This window comes from Centroberyx gerrardi, chromosome 22, assembly GCF_048128805.1.
Source record: "Centroberyx gerrardi isolate f3 chromosome 22, fCenGer3.hap1.cur.20231027, whole genome shotgun sequence".
Classification (NCBI taxonomy): domain Eukaryota; kingdom Metazoa; phylum Chordata; class Actinopteri; order Beryciformes; family Berycidae; genus Centroberyx; species Centroberyx gerrardi.
In genome coordinates this window covers 21,094,460-21,119,789 of record NC_136018.1, presented here as the reverse complement: position 1 = coordinate 21,119,789, position 25,330 = coordinate 21,094,460, and the positions used below count along the sequence as shown (strand labels likewise).

At 40.7% G+C, this 25,330-nt stretch overlaps 1 protein-coding gene across 1 annotated transcript; it reads left to right on the top strand.

Annotated features, from left to right (window-relative positions):
* Positions 1-4,138: 4,138 nt before the first annotated feature.
* On the top strand, positions 4,139-22,943 carry LOC139930796 (protein NLRC3-like). The gene is made up of 11 exons (XM_078291495.1): positions 4,139-4,268; positions 6,359-6,478; positions 8,403-8,522; positions 9,341-9,579; positions 9,677-11,480; positions 13,109-13,282; positions 19,206-19,379; positions 21,809-21,982; positions 22,184-22,343; positions 22,577-22,616; positions 22,844-22,943. Exons 1-9 carry the CDS (start codon positions 4,153-4,155, stop codon positions 22,326-22,328), a joined length of 3,066 nt encoding a protein of 1,021 aa, XP_078147621.1. The 5' UTR covers positions 4,139-4,152; the 3' UTR covers positions 22,329-22,343; positions 22,577-22,616; positions 22,844-22,943.
* The last annotated feature ends 2,387 nt before the right edge of the window (positions 22,944-25,330 follow it).

The window sequence follows — 25,330 nt, the reverse complement described above, 5'->3', positions numbered from 1 at the left end:
TCTTCGGTTGAGCCACACTTTTTCAATTCCAATACATTTTAGATCCTCAACTTTGTGGCCATGTTCACAGAAATGGCGTGCCACGGGTGATGTCATATCTGCCCGTCTGATGCTACTTCTGTGCTTCTGTGCTACTGTGCTAATTTTCAACTTTAGAGATGTTTGACCTATGTAGTATTTGTTACATTGACAGAATAGTAGGTAAATTGCATGGGTCGTGTTGCAGGTGATTAGGGATCTGATTCTGTACTCCTTTCCTGTGAGTGTGTCATTGAATTTGTCAGTTTTCACCATATTGCCACATGAGGTGCATGATCTACAGGGGAAATTTCCCAAAAGGAATGCCTTCGGCCTAGCTGCATGTGAATCAGCCTTCACCAAGCGATCTCTCAGACTTATTGCCCTCTTATATGTGAACAAAGGAGGATGTTGGAAGCTGTTGTTCAGTGTCCTGTCGGATGACAGAATATGTCAATGCTTCATAACTGTAGATTTAATAACCAAACTGAAAGAATTATACTTTAAAACATAATTTGCATAGTACGATATTTTTGTTTTATTTTTCTTAGCAAATAGCTGTTTTCTTTCTGTTTTGTTCACAGTCTCCGTCGCTGAGTGCAGGCATGATTCCGGATAACCCTTTTCTCTGAACCTGTGTAACATGTTCTTGCTTTGCGAGGTGAATTCATCTTCTGTGCTACAGACGGGATTCAATGCACGAGTTCAAATAAGAATCTTAGAAGTTCCTCCTCATCACCTGACCAAATCATAAAGATGTCATCAATGAATCTGGAATAATGCTTATATTGTCTATAAATATTGTTGTTGTAAATAAAGTCTTCCTCAAATTGCCCATGAAGAGGCATGCATATGCGCAAGCAGAAGTGGAACCCATAGCTGAACCATACTGTTGTTGATAATAACCATTCTCAAATAAAAAATACATTTTTATTAAGGATGAACTGCATTAGTTCACTAATAAAGCCATTAGGGGGTGTCTGCTCTGCCCGTTTGTTTAAGAAATAACTTAATGATTCTAAACCCAAGTCATGCGATATATTGGTATATAGAGATGTTACATCGAGAGTCACCAACCAATCACTGTTATTTATATCTTTGACTGAATCAATCCTGATAAGGAGATCAGTTGTATCCTTGAAGGAAGACCCCTAACCAATGACTGAACATGATGATCTACAAATTTGGAAATGCTGCCAGGTCTGGTCATTGATGTTTGGACTAGAACATGTTGTAGGGGTGGGACCAAGGGTTCTTTGTAGTGAACTGGGACAAAGAAATTTGCATGGTGGACACGAGTCCAACCATGGCTGATTATCAAATCCAAGAATGCCAAGTCGCTACATGTGGACCTTGTGGAGAACGTTCTTCCCAAGTTGTCTTGGAGAGAACGATCTTGTCATGAAGATAAGCACAGAGAAGCTTCCTTACAGTTTGAGATGGACTGTGTGCTTGCGTTCGTGATTAAGACAGACTGTCCGTATATTATTTTATTAGAACGCTATGTAATATTTTCCATAAATGCCACCTGTCATGCCTACATTAAAATTAAAATAAGTAACGTGAAGGTCTGGGTCGTTAGAGCAGTGAGTGTGGGTGGCGGTAATGCACCTTTTAAATTGTTTATCAACCGCCGTTAAACAGAACTGAAGAAGAAGAAAAAGAGCAGTGAGTGTGCAGTCGGGAGTGTTCGGCTTGTTGACTCCTCGCCTGACTGCACTCGGCTACTCTCGTCTATTTTCCAGTTGTGCACGAGCCTATTCTGCTCCCCCTCGGACCCTGTCCCCCTGCTCTGCAAGTAGCCACTCGCGTTACGTATGGTGCCACGTATTACCAAGTGCCGAGGGGAAGTGAAGGAGGGCTAGTTAAAAGATTGAAGAAAAAAAAAAAGGAGGGCTGGTTAAATGACTAAAGAAACGCAAATGCAGAGGGGAGGAGCAAACTCGAAAGTGAAAGTGCTGAGTGAATGACAGAGCAGAGCAGGAGGGAAATAGGAAGGTTGCGGCATGGTGAGTGTTATTATAACATAATTATTATTTTACTGTAACAGTGCTAAACAGTCTCTGAGTTGTCACCCTGTAGCGGGGCTGTTAAAGGCGATACTAACTTACCAGGGGCCGTATTCACAAAGCTTCCTAGTACTAAGAGTCGGTCCTAGCGGTGAAATTTTAAGAAAACTCTTAGAATGATATTCACAAACAAGCGGATTCTTTTCATCCCCACCACCTCAAAGATAACATCCCATATGGCCAATTCCAACGCCTACGGCGTATTTGTAATTGTGAGACTGATTTTGTTGAACAGGCTGAGGCCATGTAGCCTACAATAGGTTTTCAGAGAGCTTACAAACCCAGGGTGATTAAGCAGGCTTTTGACAGAGCACAGTCACTTGAGTGGGATACTCTTCTTCAAAAAAACATCAGACGCAAGCCTGTACGTCAGTCTCGTCCATTTTTTGTCACCACATATAGTACACATGCTGAACAAATCAAACGGATCGTTAAAAGAAACTAGGCCATCATTGAGAGTGACACTCTTTTGAGTAAAGTTTTCCCTGAACCCCCTATAATTTCTTTTAGACGCGCCCCCACCCTTAGGGACAGACTCATGCATTCATATCTTCCAGCAGATAAAAAGGGTACTTGGTTGACCAAACCGGTTGGCACTTTCAAATGTATGCATTGCCCTCACTGTGATAATGTTGTGCAAACTAAATATTTTGTTGATGCTAGCACAAACAACTTATAAACTTGAGTTCATTAACTGTAACACTACTTTTGTCATATACCGTCTGTCTTGTCCATGTGTGGAAGGTTTTTTCTACATAGGTCGTACAAAAAGACGCCTGAGGGATCGCCTTGCCAAGCATAAATATGCCATTAGAATTAGGAATCGCGATTACCCCATGGCTAGACACTTTAGTGAATGCCACAATGCTAATGATTCGTTATTGCGCATAGAGGGCATTGAGCACATTAAACCTTTGGTCAGGGGGGGTGACAGAATACGGAAACTTAACCAAAGGGAAGCTTTCTGGATCCATCGACTGGATGCGTTACAGTATCCTGGTCTCAATGAGGATATAGAATTCACATGTTTTCTGTAATTTTTCACTGTGTAAGCTCTCCTTTTCTCTCACAGCCTATGAAAAACTTATATATGGGTATCTATTCCCTGTGTATGATGTACATGTTATATTTCTGTGTAATCTATTCTCATGTTATATATATTTTTTTCATTATTTTCAATTTGTTTCACCTGTTATGTGATTATCCGGGTCATGTGCTTGCCTCCCATTGGCTGTTGCTATTATATAGGTGAGGCCACACCTGCGTTGTCTATGTTTAAAGCCCTGAAGAAGACAATGGTCGATGTTGGCTTTTTTAATGATTTAGCCACTACAATAAAGACTTTTTAAGAATTTTTTCTTCCTCGTGATTATATTTCTATATTTGGAGTGCCTGGATTGTCCTTCTGTTTGTTATTCACAAACTGTTAAGAGTAGAGAGGAGGACTTTTAGGAGTTTCTTAAGCAGAGGAGAAAATGGCTGAAAGACTGAGAAGCAGGAAATGTTCTCCAAACACTGAATGACAGTGAGTTAGCTAAATGCTACAGACTGTATCGTGCAGGGACGATGTTTGTGCTTGATCTCATTAAGATGCACTCACATCTAACAAAGTAACGCTATTACACCATTAATGTTATTGTATATATATATTATATATAGAGAGAGTAAATGGTGTGATTATCTTGTGTGATTCCTTGTGTGCATTCTGGATGACTGAAAGAAACGTGTTGAGATTTTTTCTTGATCAACTAATGACAGCGTCTAAAAGAGAGCATCATCATACCTAGCAACACCACACCTCACTAAGATAAAAGTTCTTGGTCATTCCTTGCTCAGAGTTTCTCCGAGAACTTTTCTAAATCACTCATGAGCTGGGACTCCTTGCTGGGAATTTTTAGGCAAAGTTAAGAGCTCTCTGACATGTAACTAATTTACCAGGTGTAATGCTGGCTGGGTTGCTTATACTGTACAGTGTGTGTGTGTGTGTGTGTGTGTGTGTGTGTGTGTGTGTGTGTCTCTCTCCAGTGTTACTGGTTTACTTCTCAGACTGACTGAAGTCCAGAAGATGAGTGTTCCTGTGGAGGAAGAGGAGGGCAGAGCAGAGTCTCCAGTATCCAGCTGTCTGTCTATGAAAGATTTTCCTCCAGACTTCAGTAATGAACATGGACCCTCAGACACAAAGTAAGAGGACTGGTTACACTGTAAGCCCACTTGATACAACCTGATTAATGAGAAAATGTCAAATTATGAGGGTGCTCAAAGTAATTGCAGTAGAACATAATGAGGCAAACTATAGATCTGTTTCTATTTTAAGTGTTTTATCCAAAGTACTTTGAACAAATCATTTTGGAACAGATTGAAGGTTTTCAAAAACATAATCTCATATGAATTCCAATCTGGTTTTACAAAATCACATTCCACAAACACTTGCCTTTTATATTCAGAAGATTTTATCAGGAAGGAGGTGGATAGCGGAAACTATTGTGGAATGGTGTTGCTGAACTTGCAAAAGCATTCGATACAGTAGACAGAATTTTGCTTTTAAAATTAAAAGCCATTGATTTTAACCTCTCATCTAGAAATTGGGTTGGTTCAATGTCACTTTGATTATTCATGTACCTGCTGGTTCTCCAGTATTCCTCAGCATCTGAAGAAAGAACAAACTTCTCAAAACAAATTAGTGAGAATACTTCTAAAACTCCAAAGGAAAATGAATTAAAAACGGATGACATGAAAGTATACTAATAATAGGAAATGAACAGTATGAAAATATATGAATACATATGAAAATTATGAAATTCATGAAATGATTAAATATCAAACTACATGTATTGTTGGAATATTACAAATGAGGAAAAATATTAGAAAATGAAAACAATATGAATTTATGCCCATATGTAGATGGTTATATGTACAAATTTCTACACAACTATTGAGTAATCCCACCATGGTGCACCAATTGTGCACCATTGATTGCACCTTTATACTGAGGCAGCATGATGCTATCTGATCATCTAGATAGTAGATAGTATTGGCAAATCTTGACATTTAATTTGCAATTATCAAGACAAAGTTTTTAGTGGAAACTTTACATGGTGTTTTCTGATGATGGCAGACAGTTATAATAATCAGTTATAATAATCATTTAATCATTAATTTAATTAATCATGAATTAGTATAACATCAGTTATACTAAGTACAAATACAGTATATGAATGAAAAGTTTAAAAACTATATAAATTACACCATTATGAGGGTGTTCAAAGTAATTACAGTATAACATGAGGCAAAGGAAAATGAATTAAAAACAGATGATATGAAAGTATACTAATAATAGGAAACAAACAGTATGAAAGTAAATGAACATATATGAAATTTATAAAATTATAAAAATATCAAACTACATGTATCATTTATAGATATAACAAATGAGGAAAAATATTAGAAAATGAAAACAATATGAATTTACAGCATACAGTATTGCAGCTTCTAGGTGTAAACTTTATTTGAGAAAGCTGCCCATAGAAATACCATCATGGACATAATCAATGCGGTGCTGAATCCACAAGTCTGGACTTTCCCAGACTTGCTGACTCGTGGACGTGGCAGCACGTTCCTGAAGTCCAAGAGGAGTCTGGGGCTGTCCTGTGCCAAAATTCATCAAGTCTGTAAGGGCTCTCATGTGGACTTTTGGGGCTTCCAGAGAGTCTGCTACCCTGCAGATTTTATTAGTGAGATTTCCCACAGTTCATTGCACTACGAATATGATGATAAAAGACGTCAAGTGACATATAGGCCCGTCCAATTAGCACCTTTTATTCAAAGCTCTGCGCCCTTGCGAACTTGTGTATTCACACTGAGCACTTCAGTTAACCTCAGACTACGTAAAGCCAAAGTTTGTGAGTGCATAATTCATTTGGATTCAGCAGCTGAATCCAGACTCACAGAATCACAGACTGAATGCAGATGAAAGCAGACTGAGCCCTCACAGACGGTTTTACGTATTCTGACATTCACTCAGCATGCTCAGTGTGACTACATGAGTTTGCAACGGTGCAGGACTGCATAAAAGAGGTGAATAGGACGGGCCTTCCCCCCTCATTTGTTGCCGTGGATACCACTGATGCAGAATCTGCATCCTTGACACTTATCAAAAGGCCATGTTATCAAAAACTCAGATGTGCAGAAAAACTGACAATGTGCAACATTGCATGAATTGTTGTCTGACCTTGCTAGAACTAATGATATGTATAAAACATTTATGTTTCCAGAAGTCAAGTCCACAGGCAGAGAGCAGAGTCTCCAGTATCCAGCTGTCTGTCTATGAAGAGTGACTGGTCTATGAGTATTCCTCTACACTTCAGTAATGAACCCGGACCATCAGATACAAGGTAAGAGGACTGGTTATACTGTAAGCCTACCTGATGGAATATAATTAACTGAGTATGAAGACAAAATGCTGATCTGTCAGTTAGATTTGTTTGCCTTTACTTTTACATTACACAATATGAGAGGATTGTATTCTTGAAGCAAAACTAGTTGTGAAGATATCCAGGAAAGACACTGGACACTGCTCTACAATACAACTGTTCAGCCAACATGGATCTTCATCTGGATTATTTTAGCCAGAAATTATGGAGGCATTTTTGCAGCAAAACACCTGAGAACTTGCATGTTGGAATTTATACTCAGAGTGTATTCACACATCTGTGTCCTAAAGTTGAATTCACTAAAGATTTACTGATCAGCAAGTGAAAATCTGAATATGCGGTTTACATGGGTGGTGGAGAGGGAGGGGATAATATGATGGAAATAATGAGAGACAAGAAAAAGAGGAAAAAATATATAAAACACAGTAGACAAAAAGGCAATGTTATCCTATAAAGAAAAACTTAAATAGTAAATAAAATATATCACATGCTGTATATACTGTATAATGCATCTATGCCCATATGTAGATGGTTATATGTACAAATTTCTACACAACTATTGAGTAATCCCACCATGGTGCACCAATTGTGCACCATTGATTGCACCTTTATACTGAGGCAGCATGATGCTATCTGATCATCTAGATAGTAGATAGTATTGGCAAATCTTGACATTTAATTTGCAATTATCAAGACAAAGTTTTTAGTGGAAACTTTACATGGTGTTTTCTGATGATGGCAGACAGTTATAATAATCAGTTATAATAATCACTTAATCATTAATTTAATTAATCATGAATTAGTATAACATCAGTTATACTAAGTACAAATACAGTATATGAATGAAAAGTTTAAAAACTATATAAATTACACCATTATGAGGGTGTTCAAAGTAATTACAGTATAACATGAGGCAAAGGAAAATGAATTAAAAACAGATGATATGAAAGTATACTAATAATAGGAAACAAACAGTATGAAAGTAAATGAACATATATGAAATTTATAAAATTATAAAAATATCAAACTACATGTATCATTTATAGATATAACAAATGAGGAAAAATATTAGAAAATGAAAACAATATGAATTTACAGCATATATGCAGTATTGCAGCTTCTAGGTGTAAACTTTATTTGAGAAAGCTGCCCATAGAAATACCATCATGGACATAATCAATGCGATGCTGAATCCACAAGTCTGGACTTTCCCGGACTTGCTGACTCGTGGACTTCCTGTGAAGTCCAAGAGGGGTCTGGGGCTGTCCTGTGCCAAAATTCATCAAGTCTGTAAGGGCTCTCATGTGGACTTTTGAGGCTTCCAGAGAGTCCGCTACCCTGCAGATTTTATTAGTGAGATTTCCCACAGTTCATTGCACTACGGATATGATGATAAAAGACGTCAAGTGACATATAGGCCCGTCCAATTAGCACCTTTTATTCAAAGCTCTGCGCCCTTGCGAACTTGTGTATTCACACTGAGCACTTCAGTTAACCTCAGACTACGTAAAGCCAAAGTTTGTGAGTGCATAATTCATTTGGATTCAGCAGCTGAATCCAGACTCACAGAATCACAGACTGAAAGCAGACTGAGCCCTCACAGACGGTTTTACGCATTCTGACATTCACTCAGCATGCTCAGTGTGACTACATGAGTTTGCAACGGTGCAGGACTGCATAAAAGAGGTGAATGAGACGGGCCTTCTCCCCTCATTTGTTGCCATGGATACCACTGACGCAAAATCTGGCATCCTGGACACTTATCAAAAGGCCATGTTATCAAAATCTCCAGATGTGCAGAAAAACTGACAATGTGCAACATTGCATGAATTGTTGTCTGTCTTTGCTAGAACTAATGATATGTATAAAACATTTATGTTTCCAGAAGTCAAGTCCACAGGCAGAGAGCAGAGTCTCCAGTATCCAGCTGTCTGTCTATGAAGAGTGACTGGTCTATGAGTATTCCTCTACACTTCAGTAATGAACCCGGACCATCAGATACAAGGTAAGAGGACTGGTTATACTGTAAGCCTACCTGATGGAATATAATTAAATGAGTATGAAGACAAAATGCTGATCTGTCAGTTAGATTTGCTTCCCTTTACTGTTACATTACACAGTATGAGAGGATTGTATTCTTGAAGCAAAACTAGTTGTGAAGATATCCAGGAAAGACACTGGAAAGAGAACAGTTACTGCTCACTCCTCTACAATACAACTGTTCAGCCAAAATGGATCTGGATTGGATTATCGGGATTATGTTATGAAACTATGGAGGCATTTTTGCAGCAAAACACGTGAGAACTTGCATGTTATATTGCAATTTATACTCAGAAAATATTCATACATCTGTGTCATAAAGTTGAGTACAGTGTGAAGATTTACTGATAAGAAACTCCCCCTCCATCTGGTGGAGATGGAGGGGTTATGTGATAGAAATCATGAGACAAGGACAAGAAGAAAAACGATATAAAACACAGTAGACAAAAAGGCAATGTTATCCAACTTAAGTAATAGTAAATAAAATGTCACATGCTATACTGTATAATGCCTACTCATATAGGGAACATGCATCTATGACCATATGGAGATAGTTATATGTACACATTTCTACACAACTATTGAGTAATCCCACCATGGTGCACCAATTGTGCACCATTGATTGCACCTTTATATTGAGGCAGCATGATGCTATCTGATCATCTAGATAGTATTGGCAAATCTTGACATTTAATTTACAATAAAGTTTTTAGTTGAAACTTTACATGGTGTTGTCTGATGATAGCAGACATCAGTTATAATGAATTGTGTTCATCTCCACAGAGAGAGGAAGAGGAGGAGTAGTGGTGTTGTGAAGCAGCAGCTGTCCTGGTGTGCATTGTGTCAGGAGGACCTGAGGGATCCAGTCTCTACCAGCTGTGGACACTGGTTTTGCAGACAGTGCATCACCTCATACTGGGACCAGTCTGGTTCATCAGGAGACTCCGCCTGTCCACAGTGTGGAAAAAGATCCAGAACAACACCTGGACTGCAGACACCCAGTCAAACTAGCACTGCACAAAGTAAGACTGGGGGTCTGTCTACTGTTGTCACCATTTCTAAAACCAAGAAACATTAGCATATTTGTTAAACACCTGCTTATTCTTTCTTCTCTTCCAGTGGACAGCAGTCTGCAGGAGGTAGACGAGCATAAGATCAGTCTGAGAAGGAGATGTGAATTTGTGATAGAAGGAACTGCTGAAGCAGGAACTGGAACCCCCCTCAATAGGATCTACACTGAGCTCTACATCACAGAGGGACAGAGTGAAGGGGTTAATACCCAACATGAGGTGTGGCAGCTTGAGACAGCATCCAAGATGGAGACCCTCCATGACACTCCAATCAAGTGCCACGACATCTTTGAACCCTTACCTGACCAAGAGACACACATCAGAGTAGTTCTGACGAAGGGCGTTGCTGGCATTGGAAAAACCTTCTCAGTGCAGAAGTTCACTCTGGACTGGGCAGAGGGCTTGGAAAATCAAGATGTCAGTCTTGTGATTCTGCTTTCGTTCCGGGAGCTGAACTTGATCAAAGATGAGCAGTACAGTCTTCTCATGCTGCTCCATGTTTTCCATCCAACATTACAGATGGTCACAGCAGAGAAGCTCGCTGTCTGTAAAGTTGTGTTCATCTTTGACGGCCTGGATGAAAGCAGACTTTTATTGGATTTCCAGAACAATGATGTTGTGTCTGATGTCACACAGACATCATCAGTAGATGTGCTGTTGACAAACCTCATCGAGGGGAATCTGCTTCCCTCAGCTCTCCTCTGGATAACTTCCCGACCTGCAGCAGCCAATCAGATCCCTTCTACACGTGTTGACAGGGTAACAGAGGTACGAGGGTTCACTGACCCCCAGAAGGAGGAGTACTTCAGGAGGAGATCCAGGGATGAGGAGCTGTCCAGCAGAATCATCTCACATATCAAGGCATCCAGGAGCCTCCACATCATGTGCCACATCCCGGTCTTCTGTTGGATCACTGCTACAGTTCTGGAGCACATGTTGACTACAGACCAGAGAGGAGAGCTGCCCAAGACCCTGACTGAGATGTACTCACACTTCCTGCTGGTTCAGACAAAGAGGAAGAAGCAGAAGTATGATGAGAGACATGAGATGAGTCAACAGGAGCTGACGGAGACTGATAGAGAAGTTCTTCTGAAGCTGGGGAGGCTGGCGTTTGAACATCTGGAGAAAGGCAACCTCATGTTCTACCAAGAAGACCTGGAGGAGTGTGGTCTTGATGTCAGAGAGGCCTTGGTGTTCTCAGGAGTGTGCACAGAGATCTTCAAACGAGAGTGTGTGCTCTTCCAGAAAATGGTCTACTGCTTTGTTCATCTGAGCATTCAGGAGTTTCTCGCTGCAGTCTACGTGTTCCACTGTCACACAAACAGGAATGAGAAGGTACTGGAGACATTCCTGGGACAAGGCTGGAGTGGATCTGGCAGCAGTGACCCAACCCTAGATGTCTTTCTGAGCAGAGCCATGGAAAAAGCTCTGAAGAGTAAAAATGGCCACCTGGACCTCTTTGTCCGCTTCCTTCATGGCCTCTCACTGGAGTCCAACCAGAGTCTCTTAGGAGGCCTGCTGGGTCGGACAGAGACGAGTCCAGAGAGTGTCCAGAGAGCCATCAGCAACCTGAAGAAGATGAACACCTCTGATACCTCTCCTGACAGAAGCATCAACATCTTCCACTGTTTGATGGAGATGAACGACTACTCAGTACATCAGGAGATCCAAGAGTTCCTTAAGTCAAAGAACAGATCAAGGAAGGAACTCTCTGAGATCCACTGCTCAGCTCTGGCCTACATGCTGCAGATGTCAGAGGAGGTTCTGGATGTGTTGGACCTGAAGGAGTACAACACATCAGAGGAGGGACAAGGGAGACTGATCCCAGCTGTGAGGAACTGCAGGAAGGCTCGGTTAGTAGTAAATATCAACATTATACAACAGTGTAGAGCTGCCTTCACACCTGACACAATAAGAATTACAATAAAGATATTTCAATCAGGAGAGATAAGTGAATGAAGTAAAGATAATTGTTTATTATAACAGATGATATAGTGAAAATTAAGACTTGTCAAGAAAGTCTTTGGCGCTTAGACTCTACAGGGAGATTTTGTAATCACGCATAACAGCAGCATGAATGGACTAAAGCGGAGAGAGAGAAACATATTTAAAAAGACAGCAGCAAGATGATAGGCTAACAATGGAGGTGTGTCGCTGTGCTATTGGATAGATGTGACCAGCTGATGTGAACAGCTGATATCTCAACTGACGGCCCCGGGAAATGACAGCAAGGAAATAATGAGTGAGCATGCGTGAGAGATGTGAATGGCAGGATGGTATGAGAAGTAAAACTACAGCCTAAGCTGTCTAAGCAAAAGATAGTCTTCCAGACTGAACCTTCGCTAAAGCTCCATATAGTTCCTCAAACATACTATAAAATGTTGTTAAAATGTAATGCATCACTGTAATCACATTACATTTTCCTGTAACGGAGTAAAATAAGGCATTATTGTTCCGAGTGACAGAGAGAGACAGAGAAAGAGATCGAGAGAGAGAGCGCGCAGAGCAATAGGGGCTGAGCGAATCAATGCGCTACACGCAGCTCTACAATTAAATAGTAAAATAAAAAAAATAAAAATTGTGGCGGTCAGTGTTGATATTGTGGCGGGCCGCCACAAAGTTGTCTATGTATGGGAAACCCTGTCTAACTTTATTATAAACCTTAAAAAGTTTTTTTGTCTGTCATTATTTAGACGACTTGTTGGTAATGTCGGTTTGGGTCGACAATATTTATTGGCCCAATGAACAGAAGTAAGCCTAGCACAATCGCTTTAGGGTATAACACAAAAGCAATGTAATGATTAGTGTAACTAATTACTTTTCTTGGGGAGTAATAAGTAAAGTAATTCACTACTTTTTATGAAAAGTAAGGAGTAATGTGTAATTCATTACTTTTTTCCAGCAATGATCTCAACACTGGTGTTACACCTGTTTATTCCAGAGATTACAACTCAGTTGTGAAAATATTCTTGAACTGTTGTTGCAAATGCAGTGAGAACAAAGTACACTTCTAGTTTTCAGTTGGCTGTTTAAAGCTATCATGTTAGTGAACATAGTTATTCTGTTTAGCTGTAATGAATGTTGTGACTTTACAGAAAAAGTGTTGTTTTTATACTTATCTTCCTTGGGCTGAAGGGAGCTTAATACAAACCAACCAAGGAGCTTCAGGAGTTAAGAGGCTGTGGTGAAAAAGTTTAGAAAGAGGATATTTTATCACAACAGACAGCAGTATTTCCAGTGGATGGTGTGCACATTACGATTAGTATTACATGATGTGGTTGTTTTTTTAAATCTACAGGACCGTCATGTAATGCCTGTGTTTGGTCTCTGCTTATATTATACATTGAGCACATTCTCTAATACAAATTAGTATTATTATTTGTAGTTGTTGTAGTATTAGTAGTATGTTGTTTTGATTGGTATGCTTAGTCTCAGCTTTGCTTTGATAATCACTCATCTCACATTAAATCTATATTCACAGACTTTCTGGCTGTGGACTCTCAGACACACACTGTGAAGTCCTGGTCTCAGCTCTGAAGTCCAACCCCTCCCATCTGAGAGAGCTGGACCTGAGTTACAACTATCTGCAGGATTCAGGAGTGAAGCTGCTGTCTGCTGGACTGGAGAGTCCACACTGTAGACTGGAGACTCTGAGGTCAGACAGCATTTTTAAATTATGTGCTGACATGAATATTATATCAATATTGTGGTGACACTTATGCATATTTTGATGAAATATGCAGGGGCATTGCACTTTATAGGGTTTTTTTTTTTCGTGGACTTGAAGAAGTACTGCATGGTGCAAAAACAGTTTAATTTCAATGTAATAAAACAGTTTAAGTTTAATGAAACTTCTTAGCTATTTGGACATTTTCAGAATTATGAATTTTGAAAGGCCTACCAGTTGTTTGGCTGCCATATTTTCTATAATAGAATAAAGTTTGCACCTGACAATTTCAGTCATGAAGCCACGGTCATTTTGCCACTAATCCTACTGAAGGCAAATTGGATAGGTGTAGAAAAGCTGATCTTGTGTTGATTGCAAATTTCTTTGATGTGCAAGTGCCTTTACATGCCAGGAAAAAGGAGTTAAAAGAGCTACTGCATGAGGAGCTGAGTGGAAGGGGTCTGTTTGGTGAGCCAGCTCCTGCAGGTGGAGCTGGGCTGGGTGAGCAAGCTGGTGTTCCAACCCCGCTCCAAGACCTCCCTGTGCAGGTTGGCATGACTGCAGAAGAGCTCACATTGACTCTGCGCATAAGGGAGGTGGAGGTGAGAAACAGGGAGTTGGAGGTGGAAGCCATGCATTTAAGGGTGAAGGCTCTGGAGATAGAGCGGGGAGCTGCTGTAGCTGCCAGTCCTTCACCCACATCGCCACCCTCACCCAGGCCCCGAGCTCGGGATAGCTTCGATGTAAGTAGGCTCATCGCGCTAGTTCCACCTTTTAGAGAATCTGAGGTTGATGCATATTTTAATGCATTTGAACGCATAGCAGCTACACTAAACTGGCCGAAAAATGTGTGGCCTCTTCTGCTCCAGTGTAAGTTTGTGGGGAAAGCTCAAGACGTATGCACATCCCTGTCAATAGAAGATAGATAGATTATGATATTGTGAAAGCCACCGTTCTTCGTGCTTATGAGTTAGTGCCTGAGGCCTATAGGCAAAACTTTAGGAAATGTGACAAGACTGCCACCCAGACATATGTAGAGTTTGCGAGGGAGAAAGGTGCCCTTTTTGACAAATGGTGCCAGGCTAGTAAGGTGAAAACTTTGGAAAACCTACGTGAGCTTGTATTGCTGGAGGAATTCAAAAATTGCCTTCCAGAGAAAGTCGTGATTTACTTAAATGAACAGAAAGTTGCGTCAATCAGTGCTGCTGCCGTACTAGCCGACGAGTTTGCTTTGAGGCACAAAAGTGTGTTTTCGCCTCCCATCCGTCGAGACTCAGCTCCCTTTGAGAGAAGGGTTAAATCCCCAAAAAGTGTCCGTTGTAACCCCACTGCTACTGGGCCAGAAATTAGAGAATGTTTTTACTGTCATGAGCAGGGACACCTCATCGCAGCCTGCCCCATTCTTAAGAGAAAAGAGCAGTTCAGAAATCCCAAAACTCCATCGTCTGTAGGTCTAATACAAACGAGACCTCAATCTCTGGATTTGGCAGAGACGGAGAGAGACAAAATTGATGAGGCTTTCCGGCCATTCGTTTCTCAGGGTTTTGTTTCTCTCGGGGGTGAAGCAGAAAGAGTCCCAATCACTATCCTGCGGGATACTGGCGCTAAGCAGAGCATTATTCGTGGAGGTGTCCTGCCCTTTTCGGCTACTTCTTCTAGTGGCTCAGATGTTCTGGCGTGGGGGGTAAAAATGAGTGTTGTGCGTGCGCCTTTGCATTTTGTTCAGTTCTCCTCATGGTTCGTGTCAGGCAAATTCAAAATTGCCGTGAGGTCACAGCTACCGGTAGCCGGTATTGATCTTATTCTTGGAAATGACTTGGCTGGCGGAAAAGTTTTCCTGTGTCCCGAGGTAATTGACGACCCGAGTCCCAGTGGTTGCGTTTCTGTGCCAGCTGCGCTAAACTCGCCCCGTTTCCTGTGTGTGCCGTAACACGTGCGCAGGCAAAAAAATACGACGACCTTGTGGATTTGAGTGACTCTTTTATGAGCCTCCCGGGTCAAAACAGTCCATCCCCAGAGTGTAAAGAAAATGTGTTAATTGAGTTTCACCCTGACGATGAAAGTCTGAAAATGTCGGTAGATAAGGAGCATTTGATTAGAGAACAGCAGTCTGACCCTACTTTGTCGTCTTGCCTTGCTTTAGTGAAACAGCAAATGTCTGAAAAATCTGTGTCTTACCTAGTTGATGATGGTGTTCTAATGCGCCACTGGTTTCCTCTCTCTGGTTTTACGCATGACTCTGTGTGCCAAATTGTAGTGCCGCAGCCTTTCCGTTTTCAGGTCCTGAGTTTAGCTCATGACCATTGTTTGTCCGGACACTTAGGAATCAGGAAAACTTACAATCGTGTCCTTCGGTATTTCTTCTGGCCATGACTTAAGTCCGATGTAGCGAAATTCTGTCGTTCGTGCCATACATGTCAAGTGTCCAGTAAGCCAAATCAAACGATTCCCGCTGCTCCATTAAAGCCAATTCCTGTCATCGGTGAACCATTTGAGCACATTATTGTGGATTGTGTTGGTCCATTACCAAAAACAAAATCTGGTTATCAGTACATTCTCACGGTGATGTGTGCTGCCACACGATATCCTGAAGCCGTCCCGTTGCGCACATTAAAAGCGCATGCTATTGTGAAAGCGCTTGTAAAGTTCTTTTCCACTTTCGGTCTTCCTAAAAGCATTCAAAGTGACCAGGGTTCAAATTTTATGTCTAGGATTTTTGCCCAGGTCATGGCAGAGCTTAATGTTAAGCACCGCACTTCCAGCGCTTATCATCCAGAGAGTCAGGGCGCATTAGAAAGATTCCACCAAACTCTGAAAGCCATGCTTCGTAAGTTCTGCACTGAGTCAAACCGTGAGTGGGATGAAGGGTTGCCACTCTTGTTGTTCGCTGTGAGGGAAACTTTGCAGGAGTCTTTAGGCTTCAGTCCAGCCGACTTAGTTTTCGGGCACACTGTATGCGGTCCCCTGCGCCTGCTGCGTGAAAAGTGGCTCTCTGATAAGTCCGGTTCCAAAGAAAACATTTTGGACTATGTGAGTTCATTTCGGGAGAGACTGCATCGGGCATGTGATTTGGCCCGTGACTCTCTCTCGTTTGCTCAATCCAAAATGAAGAGAAACTATGACAAGAAATCCGTGGCGCGGACATTTCACCCAGGTGACCGCGTACTAGTTTTGTTACCTCTTATTGGCTCTGGACTGCAGGCAAAGTTTTCTGGTCCGTATGAGATTGACCGCAAACTAAGTGAAACTGATTATGTGATCAAAACCCCCGATCGTAAAAAGAAAACTTGTGTGTGTCATATCAACATGCTCAAAAGTTATGTTGAGCGTGGAAGTGGAGTTAGTTTGTGTCCTGTAGTTGCACCTGTTGCCTCCGTGGTTGTTGTTAAATCTCCGTATGATCCCAGGGAGGACAGGCTAGATGACAGATGTGATTCTGTTTCTGGTGTACGCCTCCGAAATTCTGAAGTGTTGTCAAATTTAGATGCATATTTGGTGCATCTGCCTGATTCGGCCAGGGGTGATATTAGTGGGCTTATCAAGAACTATCCAACCCTTTTCAGTGACATTCCTAGTCAAACTAACGTGCTGAGTCATGATATTGATGTGGGCGATCACAAACCCATAAAGCAGCGCGCCTATCGTGCCCATCCGATTGACTGCTACATTTTGAACATTGATTGTGGTGTGGGCCTTTTCAAAAAGGCCCATCACCCAAAGTGTCCATCTGTGCTCTTTGTGTTTTCTGACTGTTTACTGGGAATTTTACTTCAAAATACTATTTATTTCCATATAGCCATGTTACAAATAACAGAAATCTCCCAAAAACATACAAATAGTAATAAACACAATGAATATTGATCAAGGGACCTTTGGGTAGAACTACTTGGCATTCAGAGCCCAAACTCCAAGATTTCAGATTTATTCATATTGTTGGTTAAAGAATGTGTTCAAGGAAAATAGACCAATTCTGAGACATACGTAGGTGTGACAGCCTGTCTGATTTCAGATGGAATGACCCTATAACGCAGATATTACGCTGATCCACACTAACAAAATGCTAAAGTCCATTGACTGGGGCATAACAATGTTGAGATACACATTTAAAACCTGAACAGATATAATTGATCACATGATCAACATGATCTAACTTCTGGTGTTGCACAAGGAAGCTGTCTTGGTCCCCTGCTTTTCTCACTATACATGCTTCCATTAGGTGATATTATCAGAGAACATAATGTCAATTTCCATAGCTATGCTGATGATACACAACTATACATTTCTGTAGAGCCAAATCATGCAGATGCCTTAAGCTCCCTCACTACTTGTCTATTGGCTATCAATGATTGGATGAACACAAATTTCTTCAAACTGAATGAAGATAAGACAGAAATACTTTTGGTCGGCCCCAAAGCCAAAAGAGACGAACTCTCCACAAGACTTGGGAACCTGAATCCCTCGATCAAATCAGAAGTAACAAGCCTGGGTGTTATCTTAGATTCTGATCTAAGTTTTAATTCACATATAAACAAGGTGACCAGAACAGCATTCTTTCATCTTAGAAATATTGCCAAGGTGCAGCCCTTCCTAACCCAGAAAGATGCTGAAAAGCTAACTCACGCGTTTGTTACAAGTAGACTGGACTACTGCAACGCCCTTTTTACCGGCCTCCCTAAAAAGTCTATTGAGAGGCTTCAGCTTATCCAAAACTCTGCAGCTAGACTTTTAACAAAAACAAGGAAGCGACAGCATATCACTCCAGTTTTAGTTACATTGCACTGGCTCCCAGTGTCCTTTAGAATTGATTTTAAAGTACTTTTACTTGTATACAAAGCTCTTAATGGCTTTGGACCGGCCTACATTACAGAATCCCTGCTGTTCTACATTCCATCAAGAGCCCTCAGGTCTTCTACTGCTGGTTTGTTAAAAGTACAAAACCCCACTCAAAAGAAGATTGGGGATGCAGCCTTTTTTAACTATGCTCCTAAACTGTGGAACACCCTCCCAAAGAATATTAGAGGCGGGCTCTGTAAGCATTTTCAAACGACTGCTAAAAACCTATCTTTTCAGCTTAGCTTTTAAATAGCCTTCATTTTAACTGTTTCTGTTCTGGATCCCAACAGAGCTGACACGGGCAAGTACAAATTTTCATTGGCCTTGTCCGGGTAATGCTTACTTGCACGAGTGAACACTATATGTGGGGGGACAGAGCTTTACCCTGTATGATTCTCATCCATCTGTGGATGGTGAGGTTTTTGACCAAGAGGAGAATCTATGATTCTCGTCTGCCTTGGGCAGTGAGATCTGACGTAAATATTGGATCAAGAGTAGAATCAGGAAGGACAGGGGAAAAGAAAATTAAAGAAAAACATATGGGTTCACTCACAATGTGCATCTAAAAGTGGGAGTATTTGTTGTGTTCTTTTATCTTTCTATTTTTTTCTTTCCACATTCCAATGTGTCTCATCTCAGACTCTCTGTCTCCTTGGGGATTAGCAAAGACAAGGCTAAGTGTTGGAGTTTTATGGTTATTTACCAGGTCTGTTCCTTGATACCAGCTCTTAGGGGTGGAAATGAGGTAATTTACGTTGAGGTCAGTGCCCTTTCCTTTCGATCTCACAGTCTTCCCCCACCATACTGTTCTGTTATCAGGGAGGAGGCTCACACAAAATGCACAGGGCTTTCCAGATGTGAGATGACAATGATGATGTGGGTGCAGTTAACACACTGTCTTTTATCTGCCTTCTATTGATGTAAAGCACTTTGAGCTGCATGTTGTGTATGAAAGGTGCTATACAAATAAAGGTTATTATTATATTATTATTATTATTATTAATTAGATTATGAAACACTGGATTGCTGCAAGCATTCAGGAACATTTTTATTGCTACATGCTTTACTCTTTATTCAGATTGAGTGGCTGCTGGTTGTCAGAGAGCTGCTGTGCTTCTCTGGCCTCAGCTCTGAAGTCCAACCCCTCCCATCTGAGAGAGCTGGACCTGAGTGACAACTACCTGCAGGATTCAGGAGTGAAGCTGCTGTCTGCTGGACTGGAGAGTCCACACTGTAGACTGGAGACTCTGAGGTCAGACAACATTTTTTAATTATGTGCTGACATGAATATTATATTAATATTGTGGTGACACTTAATTTGAGGAAGACTGTATAGAGTCACTCCATCTGACATCAGACAGGATGTGGGAGTTTTACAGTTTTAGGTCTCAAATTGTCCTCCTATTGTTTTCACACAATCCTTGTGTATTCAAATGAATAACGATGAACTTTGGTAATGATATTCTCCATAGTTTTAAAGACACAGGGGTCCAAATTGGCTCCAAAATGGCCTCCATCTATGGGGGCAAAACTTTGATCTGAGATTGTTGGAGGCAATAAAGGAATTAAAGATGTGATTTTTATTGTGGTAATTTCACAGAAGGTATAGAGCTCATAATCACCAAGATATTGATGCAGCTATGGATACTCAATGTATTAAAGATATTTTCTTTTGTGTATCTTAAGGCATAAAAAGTCACTTGTGGGCATATTAGGACAGTGTTGTATCTTTCACAATGTAAGCATGATGGTATGTAGTTAATGTGTACAACATTTTATCATCCTTATGAAATTCCTTCATGGTAAAAAAATATTTGTTCTATCTTAACTCTAATTTTAATACAGATTTTTGATGTAATATGCACTTTGGACACCAGGGGCATTGCACTTTAGAGGTGTTTCCACAGACTTTATGAAGTACTGCATGGTGCAGTTTTTTACAGTTTTGTGTTGATATAAATGTTATATGAATAATTGATGAATGTTGTGGTGACAGTCAATTTGAAGACATCTGTACGCTGACATTATGCTGATCCACACTGAGTAGCTTAATCTATACACACACATCTCATCAAATCCAAGATGGCAGCACGTCTCTTTGTCTCTCTTGTCTGGGGCAAGAGTTTGTGAATTGTAATCTTATTATTTGACTGATTTTGCTGTTATTCACACTGTGTGTTTTATGAGGTCTATGAGTGCCAGCCTGCTGCTCCAGTTTCATTCCCCTCTCCTGTCGGCTGTCTTACTTTTTAAAAGTAGCTGCTGGTTTTATTTCTAAACCACTAGTGGAACCCCTGCACATGTCACCTTAAGACCAGTGCAGAATATCAAGCTGCAGAGCAGGGTTTAGTTACTCTAAGTCTAGGTTCAATGAGGTATACTATTGATTATAATCAGTACTATATCATATTAGATCAATATATTGCACAAAGTCGAGGTCACAGGTAAGTATATTGCAATTACTGAATGTAGGCTATAGCCGTAGGTGACTATAACAGGTAAGTATACTATATTGTATATTACTGTTCCTTTCAAGGTATGCAATCAGTTCCTTTCATCCCAATATTATGTTACACTCCTTCCTCAGAACGCTAGTTTAGTCCTTTCCACATATGATTTAATCTTCAGTGGTTTACCTCAATTACATCAACTTAGTTTACATAGAATTCTGTTTTCTCACAATCTAGTTTGTTCAAGTCTTTTTGTTGTAGGGAAAACTGAGATCTCAGGAGAAAAAAGTTCATATGAATGAAACAAAAATGTGCAAAATGAAATGAGAAAGAAAAGATATGAGGTAAAAACAAAATGAGTGCAATCAGAAGTCCAACCACCCTCTTTTACAAGGGAATGTCCAACAAGCAGGTCCCACATGATGATGATGACAGTGATGAGACAACAGCTAGAATGAAGATGAGGCGGTGACTTGAATGGAGTGGCACGGCTGATCTAGGTTTCAACTGAATGGCTCTACAAAAAAGTCTGCACACAGATGTGCAGAGAAATGACTCAAAAGTCCATCTTAAGTGTCCATTGAGCTCTACTTTGATGTATTTCCAACTCTACAGCACTTTTTTTTAACACGTTACCTCATAACAGTAACCATATACAGTACAACAATGCAGCTCACAAACATGAATCATGGTGCAGCACTTCATAAAAAAACATCTCGTAAATGAAATTAAACTCTTTGGTACTTATTCACCAGTGTACAGTCCAACTTAAGATGCACCTATAAATCTGGCATTGCAGACGCTCAGTTTCTGACAAAAGGCTGTTAAAGATGAACTTGCATGAAGCTTAGCAGCATAAAAGAATGTATGTTGCACCCAACATCTTGTTGCACATAGCTTGCAAACTAGCCTAACACTTAGCCATGCTGCACAGAACAGCATGTTACCCATGGTTAACAAAACTAGCTTAAATTTAGCTGCATACTGTATCTGTTGCCAATACAACATACATTCACAATATTCACTCTTTAATCTCTACTTGTTTATTCAAGCAGCAGCATGTTGTCATTAACATTAGCAAGTGCTGGTTTTCCTTGTTGTGTTAGCCTGTCTTTTTAAATTTGGCACCCTGTTGGTGTTGAGTGTTTGGAATTGAGGTTGGATGGTTTCAAGCAGTTTTTCTATCCAGGAATATTTTATTTTATAGCTACATGCTTTATTCTTTATTCAGATTGAGACGCTGCTGGTTGTCAGAGAGCTGCTGTGCTTCTCTGGCCTCAGCTCTGAAGTCCAACCCCTCCCATATGAGAGAGCTGGACCTGAGTTACAACGAGCTGCAGGATTCAGGAGTGAAGCTGCTGTCTGCTGGACTGGAGAGTCCACACTGTAGACTGGAGACTCTGAGGTCAGACAACATTTTTTAATTATGTGCTGACATGAGTATTATATGAATATTGTGTTTGGATTTGAGCGCACCATTTTAGAAAATTCTATATTTAAAACCTCCACAGCTCTGATTGGGATTATGAAACATCGGATGGTTTCAAGCAGAATTTCTATCCAGCAGAAATGTCTTCTATCGCTACATGCTTTATTCTTTATTCAGATTCTCTGGCCTCAGCTCTGAAGTCCAACCCCTCAGCTCTGAAGTCCAACCCCTCCCATCTGAGAGAGCTGGACCTGAGTATCAACAAGCTGCAGGATTCAGGAGTGAAGCTGCTGTCCGATCTCCTGGAGAGTCCACACTGTAGACTGTAGACTCTGAGGTCAGTAGAGGGTTGGAGTCAGTCCATGTTGACAAGGTCCATTGGTATTGTGCTAAACACTGTTAGTATCAAACCAAAGATCCAACATTTCCTGGTAAATCTCCAACCTTATCAGTGGCTGCTCTTCTGATCATGTCAGCCACAGCAGAGAGAGAGTTTCCAGTTGACAGTGTTGTGATCATGTGTTTGAGTTGACCTGCAGATGACTGTTGTTGTTGTGTTCATCCCTACAGGCTGGAATAAACCTGATTATAGCTGACAGCCTTACAAGATGTGAGTATTGTTACGGCATGAGCACACTGCTTACACTCTATCTGTTGCTCTCTCTCACTGTTTTACACACACACACACACACACACACACACACACACACACAGCTTAATCTGTGTTCCTTATCTAGTCTTTATACTGGATGTGCTGCATCACTGATTGAGAGGTGATGAAGTGAGTCTTAGTAAATGTTTTTTTCTGATGTCTGTTGTGTGTCTTCTCCCCATCAGATGTCTGTTATCTCACACTGGATACAAACACAGCAAACAGAAACCTCCATCTGTCTGAGGGCAACAGAAAGGTGACGGTGGTGAGAGAGGAGCAATCAGATCCTGGGACCAGATTCACGAAACCTTCTTAATAAAAAAAAAGTTTTCTTAAAAGCTACCTCTTTGGTAACTTTTAAGAAGATTCTTAGGAACTTCTAATTTTCTCTGTATGAATTCTCTTAAGTTGTATCTCGTGAATCTGGCCCCTGATCAGCCAGAGAGATTTAGCCAGCAGCATCAGGTTCTGTGTAGACTGGGTCTGACTGGGCGATGTTACTGGGAGGTAGAGTGGAGTGGAGAGGTTAATATAGCAGTGACTTACAGACCAATCAGATCCATAAAATGACTCCATACAGCTCTTGTAGCATAATCCAAGTCTCCTGAAGCCAACGATCGCACAGTGAGTGGAAACGACCGATATTGACGCCATTATTTACAGCAAACCTTCACTACAGCCGAAAAACGTTTGAAAAACGTTGCGCGTGCGCAGTCATGAATCTCCTATACTCTTCAGGCGCAAGAGGACATAGACACACACACACACGTAGTCACCAAAGCCTGATTTGCTGATATTGTTGATATATGAGTAGAACATTGTATTGTATTGTTGTATTATTGTATTGTATCATTGTATCATTGTATACCCCCCCCCCCCCCCCCTGTTTTGTTGCTGTTTTGTTGATTTAGACTGAATGCATTCAGCTGATTTGTGGTAGAGAAACACTGCAGGATGGGCAGGGGACAGTGAGAACTGTGACAGGTTCACAGTTGCTGACTGAACTGTCTTGGAGATCTCCTGGCTTGTTTTCTTCCTTCTCGTTGTCTTGGGGGTTGGACAGTTTGAGGTGGATCCAAAACAGCTTCCCTGTGATTGGTGAATGCTTCAAAATCATTGTCACTCTGCACTTAATTGGTCGTCACTCACAGATGAAAGATAATTGTCACGTCGTTTGACTTTGTTTCTCCTCTATTGGAAGTTTGGCTTTTGCCACTGCTGGATTGTTCCCTCTTTATAGTCCTTCAAGTCCCATTGGTATTTTCTCAGTTTGTATTGTTTCAACTGTTGTTTGAATGAGTCAAGTGAAGTTGACAGTTTTTCATCCAATCTGGTGACATCATCAGACCTGGGGAGATCTTGGATCTTTATTGACTCAAGTTTTTTTACACGTTCTGTTTTAGTTTTTTTCACCTCAACATGTCAGGATGATGATTCTTCTTTTTGATTGTTTTGTTTTCTTTAAATAAAATGATTCCTGAATATCTGCTGTGCCTTCAACTTCTGTGATGTTTTGGTCAAATTGGACCCGTTTTCATGTTTACTATGTAATAACTACCACATTATTTCTCATGCTTACAAAAGGCATCATGATAATCTCAACATAGGGTTTTTAAACACAAAAACCCACTGTCACCATTCTGTTTGGTTTTAGAAAATAAATAAGCCAGATTCCATATATACATGAGTCTCTATCAGTCAACTTTGACCCAGAACATTGGGTCACTATGATCATGTAACAAATTAACAGCAAAAATAGCATTTTTTTTTACTTTATTAGATAATTGACAGTAGAGAGGGACAGGAAAGAGTCAGTTTGTTGGACTCTCAGCAGACCTGGTTAGAGTGGGGATGGTGATGAAGAGTCCATATACCTTACCATTCCAAGTATGGAGCTCGTAGGGCCCACAGGAGCTGTGGAGGTTTCAACAGGGCCATGTTTTGCTCAAGTACTTTGCGCTTTTTAACTCCTCTTTGACAATTTGTTCCTCTGAGCCTACCTGCTTTGGTTTTAGGCCTAAAGATGCCTGGATAGGTCTGGATGGAGCAGCTGAAATCATCAGAATGTCTGACTTTTTCAGTATTACTAAAGAGCATTTCATTTGAGCTCATGTTGAGCAGGAAAAAGTAGGGTGAAAGGACAACATCTCAAACAAGTCCACTTTATGTGGCACCAGCAGGGGCGCTGCTAGGAATTCTGGGCCTCCTGATGAAATGTGGCCCCCGCAACCCAATGTATCTAACTTAATAGAGTATCACCTCACCTCTTTGAAAATCCCCATCTTGCTTGGTGCCCCATGTAAGTAGGCTAGGCAACACTTTATTAATCATTATCCATCTTGGAGAAGGCCAGCCTCCATGAGTTAGTTATAATACGAAAAGCAGAATCTGAGCTTTAGTTTTGTCAACCAACAATGGCAGCATCTTCATCTGGACTGGTAGGCAGTCCTCTATTTTCCACATCTTCTTAATCATTAACAATACAAATTTATGTAAATTTTGGATGATTTCAACACTAAACACCATTACCATGAAAGACAATTTCACACAGCCGCAGCATAAATTACGTGGGTTATTTTTTAAGCTTTTCTGTAGTTCGCTCTTTCCATGTAGAAAACCTTATTATACTTATAAACTGCTATAGAAGTCACGCCAGAGAATTCATGGTTGGT